The sequence below is a fragment of the Lethenteron reissneri genome, chromosome 12 (genome assembly GCF_015708825.2).
Source record: "Lethenteron reissneri isolate LAM-NWPU_2019-01 chromosome 12, ASM1570882v1, whole genome shotgun sequence".
Classification (NCBI taxonomy): domain Eukaryota; kingdom Metazoa; phylum Chordata; class Hyperoartia; order Petromyzontiformes; family Petromyzontidae; genus Lethenteron; species Lethenteron reissneri.
In genome coordinates this window covers 1,395,109-1,405,303 of record NC_083790.1, presented here as the reverse complement: position 1 = coordinate 1,405,303, position 10,195 = coordinate 1,395,109, and the positions used below count along the sequence as shown (strand labels likewise).

The 10,195-nt window shown below is 55.8% G+C and overlaps 1 protein-coding gene across 5 annotated transcripts; it reads right to left on the bottom strand.

The window, feature by feature from the left end:
* Nucleotides 1-2,417: 2,417 nt before the first annotated feature.
* LOC133341727 (hypermethylated in cancer 1 protein-like) lies at nucleotides 2,418-9,917 on the bottom strand. Of its 5 annotated transcripts, none has more exons than XM_061550380.1 (3): nucleotides 9,608-9,917; nucleotides 5,082-7,389; nucleotides 2,418-3,658 (listed from the first exon to the last, which is right to left on the bottom strand). In XM_061550380.1, the coding sequence occupies exons 2-3, from the start codon at nucleotides 7,151-7,153 to the stop codon at nucleotides 3,544-3,546; spliced, it is 2,187 nt and encodes a 728-aa protein (XP_061406364.1). In that variant the 5' UTR covers nucleotides 7,154-7,389; nucleotides 9,608-9,917; the 3' UTR covers nucleotides 2,418-3,543. The 5 variants fall into 5 exon arrangements, with proteins under 5 accessions (XP_061406364.1, XP_061406362.1, XP_061406363.1 ...); XM_061550378.1 differs by having other exon boundaries at nucleotides 5,082-7,245; XM_061550379.1 differs by having other exon boundaries at nucleotides 5,129-7,245.
* Nucleotides 9,918-10,195: the final 278 nt, after the last annotated feature.

The window sequence follows — 10,195 nt, the reverse complement described above, 5'->3', positions numbered from 1 at the left end:
GCCCCACTGAGCTGTGAAGCTCTTTTTCAGAAGCGACATCACAAACGAAAGCCCCACGAAGTGGCTCATCGTCGTGCGGAACGATCTGTCGCAGCAAAACAACTCCGGACGCGCGGTGTTCATTATAATTGTGGAGAGGGGGGAAACCCCCCAGAGAACCCGGAGCAAAATCCACGCGGCGACGAGCGGAGAGAGACGCCGCAAACTCCAAACACACAGCGGACATCGACGCGACCTCGGGGAGAGGTTCGTGGCGGCGGCGACCATCATCCAGCAGTGGAATGACCATGGCTGACGATGAGAACAAGGCATTGTTTTGTAAGAATGTTTTCGCCGACTATTGAGTGTCACGCGATGCTTTAAATATTTATCAGCTCGCCCCCTCCCCTCCATCCCATCGCCGAGGGCGTAAATATTTTACGCGGCGCAGCGAAGCGAACGAAGCGAACCTCCCACGAAGGGAGGGCAACACCGACACTGGGGGGGGTGGCCCCCTCGTTACCCGCAGGCCGCCCACCAACACTCAGCCGTGCTCGATCCACTGCTGGATGAAGGCCCCCCCCCCCCCCCCCCCCATAAACCCGTCGTCACACCTCTCGCACCGGTCCTGCGAACGCAGCGTTCCACGACCCCACGTGGGCAAGCCGCCTGCCCCGGGCTCACGGGACACCAATGGACCACGGTAGCTTTGCCGGTCTCGTCAAGGAGCATGAACCATCAACACGCCAACTCTAGTGGCCATCCTCCGAGCAGCAGCAACAGCGGCGGCTTTTGGCTGCTGGGCCATCGGACAAAGGCGGTCGTCACCGCATCACGCGGTGCTTTCAGATGCCGCTTCTCGAGGCCGTCTGGAACGCTCTTCCTTCCGATATTAGGAAGCCATTGGGGAGCGACGCTGCACTTTGAAATCGTCTCGATCTTGAAAATTGCTTTTTGTGTTTCGTTTGTTGTCCGGCTCCCTCACCTCCGATTAGCGTGGTTTGCTACGTACGGTGCGAAAATAGTTCAAGCAACATACATATTCATACCTGCATATTCAATTAAATGTTGATATATATTCATCCAGTAGAGCCACACTGAGTCGTACGACTCTTTTTGCAGGAGGGTCCTGCCACATTTGATCAGGGAACACACGCAGGTTAATGAAATCATCCAACCTGTTAAAACTAAAACTCAACTTCTTGAACCAGGTACGGCCCACTAAGCTAAGTAGCTTTTTTTCAGAAGCGACCTGGCGACAAATGATAGCTCGACTTAGTGGCTTATCATGTGGACATTTATAGCACCAATATACTCCCAAACGTGTGCTTCTAAATGTGGAGGGAAAAACCAAAGAACCCGGAGAAAAATCCACGCGATCACGGGGAGAGAGACACGCAAACTCCAAATACACAGCAGGTGTCAGGGTCGGGATCGAACCCACGCTTTCCTGCATTCCAGGACCAGTGTTGTTACGTGGTGCAGAGATACGAACACTTCAAAGAAAATGGAACGATACGACAGCACAGCAAGCGGAGATGAGAATGCTGAGATGGATGTTGAAGCCTTGGCAGAGGAGACAGGACGTTCTTGAGCCTGGACTTCAGCGATGGAGTCCGCATCACGGGTGGCTGGTCGGGAGACCGTTTCCAGGCATTGGATTCAACAGAGGAGAATGAGCGGTGGGATGGGGGTAACTCACGAACCTTGCGGGCATGGCCAGCATGTCCTGTGCGGCGTTTGGCTCACTCGGACCACTGCCCCACCTGCCGGATGATGCTTAAACTGCGGCTGTGGAGCCCGAGGGAGGAGGGTGGCGTGGCACGCAAAGCAGCGACGCCCCCTGCCGGGAAGCAAGCGCACCACGACAACAACGCACACGGTGGCTATGAGATGTTAACCATCTTGCCTGGGAGACAGGAGCGCCTGGGTTCGATCCCGACCCTGATGCCTGTATGTTGGGAGTTTGCATGTTCTCTCTCTTTCTCTCCCTGTGGTCAAGTAGATTTTTCTCCGGGTCCTGCCGGGGTTTTTCTTTGTTACCAAAAATTGCCCCAAGATGGACAACCGCCGGTCAAAAGGAAACCCGAGGGGATGAAGAAGATTAGCAAACAGCGGTGTTTTACCCTCCACATTTAGAATCAACAACACGCATTTAGAGTATATGGCTGCGTTAAATTATGCACGTGACAATAAGCCACTTCGTTGAGCTATACCCATTTGTGGTGGCCAGGTCGCTTCTGAAAGAGAGTTATCCGGCTCAGTGGGGCCTTACCTGGTAAAAAATAAAAAAGGGCATTTAGTCTTAAAAAAAAAAGTTTAGCGCACGACTCGAATAACGCGCACACGCGCACAACGTTGGAGGCCACGTAGACGGCCGTGGCCAGCAGCTGGTGCGAGAAACGAGTGCAAACTCCGAGGTTCGAGACGCGGGTGAATTTCGTTTGACTCAATGAAGTATTTATTTAAAAGTCATTAAAAAAAATCAAACACAAAGTTTAAAAAATTTTCATTGTGACCAACGTCTTTCAGCGATCAGCATCAACACGTATAATACTACATGAACGTGTGTGCGGTGATACATACATACATTACAATATATACACACACACAATACTAAACACAAACTCTGCAGGCAGTGGCCGAGAGACAGCCTTGTTGCTGTACTGCCTAATGCTGACACCACCTCCCTTGCACCATGGGTGGCAGCCTGGCGGATGTAAATCCCTTCGTGAATTCACCAGCGCCCGGCTTTGAAGTCAACAGAATTCCACTTCAGGCCATGTGACATCTCCATCCATCTTACAAGCTCGTGCATCTCTCTCAACGTCCATCCATCGAGAGATGAAGCAGTAAAAGAAATAAAGCTCCATTTATCTGACACTTTACCATCCGGAATTATCCATCTGTCGGAGACGCCAAAGCAAATCTTCCGTTGACGTATCCGGAGAAAATTCCGGCAGCCGTCCGGCATCTTGCCGTGCCCTTCTCGTCGATCCGCCGTTGTTGTTGTCGTTGTTGTTGTCGTTGTTGTTGTTGTCGTCGTTGTTGTTGTTTCAGGACACTGCCGCGTGTTTGGCGCTAGCGGCAGTCTGTACACACATTACTTGCACTGTACTCTAAACGGCCCCAATGCTTCTCTGCAATCAACTTAGAATGCTCGACAACTGACTGGTGAGCACCTCTGCACACGAGGAGGTTATTACGTCTCAATATCGTCGTCAACGTGAGCTTAGATTCCTCCCTGAAACATGCCACGTGCTTGGCAAATTTGGTGAACCCGGAGCATGACGCTCGGATAACCAGCGACATTTGATGAACTCCGTTCCCCACGGATGCCGGATAACAGAAGTCTCTCTGCTTCCTCCTCAAGGCCGTGTCTGCCTTCGTCGTCCCTCTACAAGGCGACGTCCCATACGAGAGGTCTCTCTGCGAGGCAATGTCCATCTGCCCGTCGTCCCTCTACAAGACGACGTCTCTCTGCGAGGCAATGTCCATCTTCCCTTCGTCCCTCTACAAGACGACGTCTCTCTGCGAGGCAATGTCCATCTTCCCTTCGTCCCTCTACAAGACGACGTCTCTCTGCGAGGCAATGTCCATCTTCCCGTTGTCCTGCAAGGCTGTGTACGTCCGCTGGCTTTGGTCACGAACGTTGCCGCTTGGTCTACACGCAATTGTCCTGTCCGGGAAGATGAGTTGGAATCAGATCCACGTTCCTCTGCAAGACCACGTGCCTCTAACACGTGGCTAGGATGTGTCCCGTGACATATCCGCAATCGTTTCTCCACCTACATGGCCGTACACACACATTTGTGTCCACGTGCCCATCCACATCTTTGTCCGCCTACGAAGACAATGATCCCCCGCGTAGCCGTCAGCAAACTGTCGGGGCAAGTGCTGCGAGCCGGTAGCACCCTACGAAGGCCGACACCGCACACGAGGGGGTGGGTGGCCAACACCACGCCCGGCCGCCTTTGTCTCCCCAGTGCTTATATGTTCACGCATCACAATAAGTAACCATTTAAGGACGAGTCGACCCAGGGGAAGCCCAGGAACAGATCAAATATTCGCTCCTGTTATTGGTCGTGAGCAGCAATTAAAACTCTGGTCACCGATTTAGCAGCGCGCTAACTGCCGCGCCACCACTCCCCACCTACGGAGTGTTCATTTACACCTCGTGTTCACTTACGAGTTCACCAGTGGCGGGTCGTGTATTTCACACCTAGGCCTTCAGTGCTATCCTCCCGCAAATTAAACCGCCTTCGAATAACCTCACCCCATATTCACAGTGACAGTAACCTTTATCAAGTGGAATAAAGTGATTTAACACGAGGCTCAACACCTATGACAGTTACAATACACTAATTGTAGAGACATGAATACATGGTGACTGAAACCATCAAGGATGTACCACTATTACGCAGTACGACAGGATGCTGCATCACAAATAGACATCGCATAGCCCAAATCAATGTCATTACCAAAGAAACAGTCGTATTTACTCATACGACCACCAAGCAAGCAAAAATGCCGTAAAACACAAATAACACAATCAGGATTCAACAGGCTCCGCCCCCTCTTAGCTGATGCTACGTGACGTGCTAGCTAGTTTTACTTCAGTGAGCTAAGTGGCCCTCCGATCACGCCACACGAACAAGGCTAACGTAGGCGGCTAGGCCAGCTAGAAGGCTCCGGCGTGTCAAAGAACACGCCCCCAACATGGCAAACTCGACATCTGATTGGTTAAAGAATATGACGATCAACAACATCGTCCCCATTTGCTTCAACAGCAGAGGGGATTCACTCGACATTCTGAAGGCCTCAGGGTAGATTTTTTTTTACCCGAAGAGGCGGAGACAGCACCGGTGTAAAATCTGATTGGATAAAAGCTCTGATTTAGATGAGCTGCCCTGGAAGCAGCACAACTGAGGGAGAGAGGAGCAATGAAATGACGTTATTAGACTGATGGGAACGAACTTTGTAAAACACACATAGCATTCATGAAAATATTAAATTATAAAAAATATAATTTCATGATCCTGACAATCTCTAGGCCAGCAGAGAAGGCCTTGTGACCCTGACGTCCCGCCTCTGGAGCTCACCCAGGTGCCCGTCCCCCCTCGTCCACGGTCCACCCACGCCTCCATACCGCGCGTCCACCTACAAGTAGTGTCCATTGACGCCCTCGTCCACGGGCCCACGCGAATCGTTGTCCGGGCGTCCGTCCGCCACGGGCCCGCGCTCGTACGCGTCCCCGCCGTCGTCGGCGCGCACAGTGCCCGCCCGCCAGCTCGTACGCGCGCCCACCGTGTCCCTCGCCCACCTCCTCGTCTCCACCGTCCTCGCCGTCCCCGCCGCGGCCCCCGTGGCCGTCCGCCGCCATCGCGTCCGCGAAGCGGCCGACGCCGCCGTCGCCCGCCGCCGGCGCCGCCCCGCGCTGGTGCTGCTCGCGGAGGTGCCTGCGGAGTGCCGGCTTGTGCGCGAAGCCGACTTGGCAGTGCGCGCAGCGGTGCGGCCGGTCGCCGCTGTGCAGGTTCATGTGGTCGTGCAGCGAGCTCTTCTGCGTGAAGCAGCGGCCGCACAGGGCGCAGGCGAAGGGCTTGACGCCCGTGTGGATGCGCAGGTGGCGCGTCAGGTTGCTGCTCTGCGAGAACTGGCGCCCGCAGCGGGGGCACGTGAACACCTTGTGCGTGCGCATGTGTGCCCACAGCACCTCGGCGTGCGAGAACGTCTTGGGGCACCGGCTGCACTCGAAGTGCTTCGCGCCGACGCCGCCGGCGGCGCCGTTCGGCGAGACGCCGGCCGCGAAGGCCGAATGGGCGACGGAGTAGACGGCGAGCGCCGGGTCGCCGTGCGGGTGGTGCCCGGAGGCCGCGGGCGGCGCCGTCAAAACCGCCGCTCCGCCCGGCGCCGAGCGGAAGGAGAAGCCCCGGGCGCTGCCGCGGCCGCTCTTCGCTTTGCTCGGCGGGACGATGCCAAAACGGCCGGCGCCCCTGCCGGCGCGCAGCCCGACACAGCCGGTGCTGCCGGTGCCGGCTCTAGTGCCATCGTGGTGGTGGTGGTGCTGGTGCTGGTGGTGCAGGCCGGAGGAGTACACGGGGCTGTGGCCCGGCATCTGGAAGTACGGCTGAGCGTTCGTCTCTTCCTGCTGCTGCTCGCCGTCGGAGACGCCGGTGCCGGTGATGATCGTGGCGCCGTCCGGGCTGCCCGCCGGCACCATCCGCTGGCGCCGGCACTCGAAGTGGCCGTGCCGCGTGGGATCGGCCGGCAAGTTCACGGCGAAGGCGTTTTGCTCGGACGGGGGAGACAGCTGGTGCCGGGCGGCCTCAAGCTGGCGTCGGTGGTGGTGGTACTGGTGCGGCAGCGCTACCTGCGGACGCCTGGCGTGGGCGTCCCCGTCGAACTCGTCGCCGCTCAGCTGCTCCACCTTGACGATGGAGAGGCTCCGGGGAGGGCACTCCTGCTGCTTGCGCCCGGCCGGGGGCGCCGCTCTTTCCGTCGACCGCTCCCTCTCCGCGCCGAAGCGAGCGCCGTCGAAGGCCTTGTTCTCGTCGTCGTCGTCGGTGGCACCGTCGGTGGCGCCGTCGGCGGCGCCGTCGGCGACGGCGACGCCGCAGCGATCGTACTCCGGTTCGGAAATCCCCGCGCCATCCGGCATCCGGTCCGACTCGCCGTCGTACGAGCGCTCCGACAGCGGGCTGGCGGCCGCGGCCTTCGAGCAAAACCCGGCGTCGTCGTCCATCGCGGCTCCGTCGGCGCCGTCCGCCCCGTAGAGCCCGAACCGCGGCTGGAAGTACTCGGACAGCGCCTTGGTGCACCTCTCCACGACGTGGTCCATCTGCAGGTAGCTGGCGGCCGTCAGGTAGGCCACCAGCTGCGCGGCCGGCACGTCGAGGTGGCCCGTGTAGCACGAGAGGAGCAGGGCCAGCGCGGCGCGCGGCTCCGGCAGCGGCGACACGCGCAGCTCGCCGGCGCTCGGGTTGAGCAGGAACTGGTCGCGGAGGTACGGCGAGCCGGCCGCCAGCACCACGCGGTGCGCCGGGAAGGCGGCGGCGCCCAGGCGCACCGTCACGTCGCACAGCTTGCCCTCGGCGCGCAGCGAGTTCATGGCGGCGAGCAGCGCGCCGCTGCCCCCGCACATCTCCAGGCGGAGGACGCCGGCTCGCGAGGCCATCGCCGGCCGCGCCGCCGCCGGTGCCGCCGTCGGTGCCGTTGCCGGTGCCGTTGCCGGTGCCGTTGCCGGTGCCGCGGCCGGCGGCGACGACGCTGGCGGAGGAGGCGGGCGGGCGGGCGGGGTGGGAGAGGGGAGAAAGGAGAGAAGTCGGAGGTTCGGCCACGACCCGCAGAGGCAGGCGTCGTCCTAGAAGCATTGGGGGGCGGTGTGTGGGGGGACGTTTCACTTCCTTCCCTCTGCCAGATCCCGTGAGAAGCAGAGACACAGACGAGGACGCCCACGTCACGGATGTAACCACGCTCGCGCATTCAACATCGCCAGCATCCGAGAAAGGAAATCGTCGCCGCTGATTTTCATCAAATATGCCGACCAGATATTCAGACAACCACACGAGGCCTTCCCAAGGCTTCGATTGATGAACTGTGTCATGGAAACCGCTGATTTAGTTTTATTTTCCGTGGCGGGTTACCGGGTCTGGGTTTATGGGTTAGAGGTGTTTGGGTTTTTTGAGTTGCTGTTGGGGGTTAAGAGCGGAAGGTGAAGTGTGAGGCTTAGTGTTGATAACTAGGGCTCAGAGTTCAGGCTTAGGGGATCATTTCAGGTGTAGACCAATCAGTTTCAAGGACAATGCATATTTTATCAGAGTATGTTTTTTTGTTTGCATTCTGACCACAAGTGTTGTGGTTAATGCAGACATGATTCCTCGTAAAAATGTTTCCGTTTTGTTGCCAGAAAAAAGGGGGGAAACCTATTCTCATATCATTTAAGGGTTAAGTGTTAGGATTTATGGCCAGGATTCAGAATTAGGGGTATTCATTAAGGTTTAGGAGTTCGCGATGATGAGGCTAGGGTTTAGGATTACGGGTTGGTGGTTGTGTTCATGGTTAAGGGATGTGGAATAGGACCATGGACATGAGTAACATTCTCTAGGGGTTGAGAGGAGTAACGGTGTGGGCCTTGACGAAAGCATCACCTGGGTCACTATGCCGACAGAGGGATAAGCTGTCGTGAAGCTGTAGCGTCATCTCAGTGAAGTGAACACGCACACACGAGGAAGGCTACAGCCGTTCACGTCAAGTTAAAACCTTCACACCCAAGGGTGCCAGTCTTGCTCCGAGCAAAATGTGTCTGCCGGATTGCTTGCAGTCTTTTGATGCCATCGCAGAAAAATGCAGATATGTATCCACTTAGGCAGCTGGAACTAAACTGAGCTGGTGGGCTTAAGGCCCCTGTATATATACTACTATTTATATTACTGGAAAGTTCTAGAATGTTCTAGAAGTTACTCAAAGTTTACACAGCACGGAATCTATCTGGAATGTTCTGGAAAATAGGTACATTTCAAAATATCACTGTCCTGGTCACAAAAGCAAAGTTTGTTAGGAATAATAGCCAATTTCTGTACCTTTTGAGGCATAAGCAATTAGGAAATAACACTTACTACCCAGGAACAAAAAAACATTGTTACACTGTAGTTCATTCGGCATCTGTGTGTGTGACGAAAGATTTGACGTTTGATGCGTGACGAAATAAACAACAGCAGTGATGTCACATCGAGACGCGGGCTCAAAAGATATAACAGCAGCAGTATCAGCAACAGCAGTATCAGCAAAGCAACAGCAGTATCAGCAGCGGCAGCAACAGCAGTATCAACAACAGCAGCAGTATCAGAAACAGCAGCGGCCGTAATATCAACAGCACGAGCAGGTGCAGCAGCAGCTGTAGCAGCAGCAGTATCAGCAACAACAGCAGTATCAGCAACAACAGCAGCAGCAGTATCAGCAACAACAGCAGTATCAGCAACAACAGCAGTATCAGCAACAGCAGCAGTATCAGCAACAGCGAGTAGCGGCGTTGAGCTCACGCAATCAAGAGCAGTGTCCGCCGGCACAGATGCAGCAACAGCAGCACTCGCGGCAGCTGCAGCATCAGCCGTAACAGCAGCAGTGGCATCAGCATCAGCAGTGGCATCAGCAGTGACAGCAGCGTTCAGCACCATCAGTAGGTGGGACAGTAGCAGCAACAGTAGGTATCAGCAGTAGCAGCAGCAGTGTTCAGCAAGATCAGCAGCAGAAGCGGGTTTTTTCAAAATCAACAGGAGCATTAGCAGTGTTCAGCAAGATCAGCAGTGGCATCAGCAGCAGTGGCATCAGCAGCAGCAGTGTTCAGCAAGATCAGCAGTGGCATCAGCAGCAGTGGCATCAGCAGCAGCAGTGTTCAGCAAGATCATCAGTGGCATCAGCAGCAGCAGTGTTCAGCAAGATCATCAGTGGCATCAGCAGCAGTGTTCAGCAAGATCATCAGTGGCATCAGCAGCAGTGTTCAGCAAGATCAGCAGTGGCATCATCAGCAGTGGCATCAGCAGCAGTAGCAGTGACGCACGCCTTTGTGGCTCTATAGGGCCCCGGCCGGCGTAATCCCATCATCAACAACAACAACAGCAGCAGTGTTTACCGACGATCAGCAGCAGCGGCGGCGGCAGCAGTAGTAGTAGTATCAGCATCCGCAGCAGTAGTAGTATCAGCATCAGCAGTAGGATCAGCACGAAGGGCACGCAGGGTGCCGGCGTGAACGGGAACGGGTTCCGTGGCGACCCGGATCGGGAAGTTGCGCCGCCTCCGCCACCGGGGCGAGCGAGGCGATGGAGTTGGCCACCAGGGGGCAGTGTGGGCACGCGTGGTGGCCGGGGCCGCCCCTAGGTGGACTCAGCCCGAAATGTCCAGTGTGTTACGCGCGGTGGAAATGGTTTGAGAAAGCCGCGTGAGAATTATTTTATTATGTTTTATTTTTATTATTTTATTATTTCCATTCTACGTGACTTTACCGAAAGAACCAAGAAGATGAATCCCTGCAGTCACGAAAGTTTTCAGTCGAAATAAAAGCCGCGTGGTGAAGTATGGTCGAGCAGCAATGTCGGGGTTGTTCAGCCACGGGAGATCTCAATCCAGGCATAGGTTGACAGGCAACTGGCAATGATGATCGAACACATTGGGACTTTTATTTATTTAATTGCAAGTTATTATTGAGCACGGATGCGAAATA

Excerpts from the sequence above, each read along its gene's own strand:
- LOC133341727 (XM_061550378.1), bottom strand. The coding sequence starts at position 9,680 with ATGCTGATACTACTACTGCTGCGGATGCTGATACTACTACTACTGCTG. Across the intron at positions 7,246-9,607 it reads GCCGCTGCTGCTGATCGTCG|CGTCGTCGCCGCCGGCCGCG; the intron begins GTAAACACTGCT and ends CTCCTCCGCCAG. Across the intron at positions 3,659-5,081 it reads GAGGGGGGACGGGCACCTGG|GACAATTGCGTGTAGACCAA; the intron begins GTGAGCTCCAGA and ends CTTCCCGGACAG.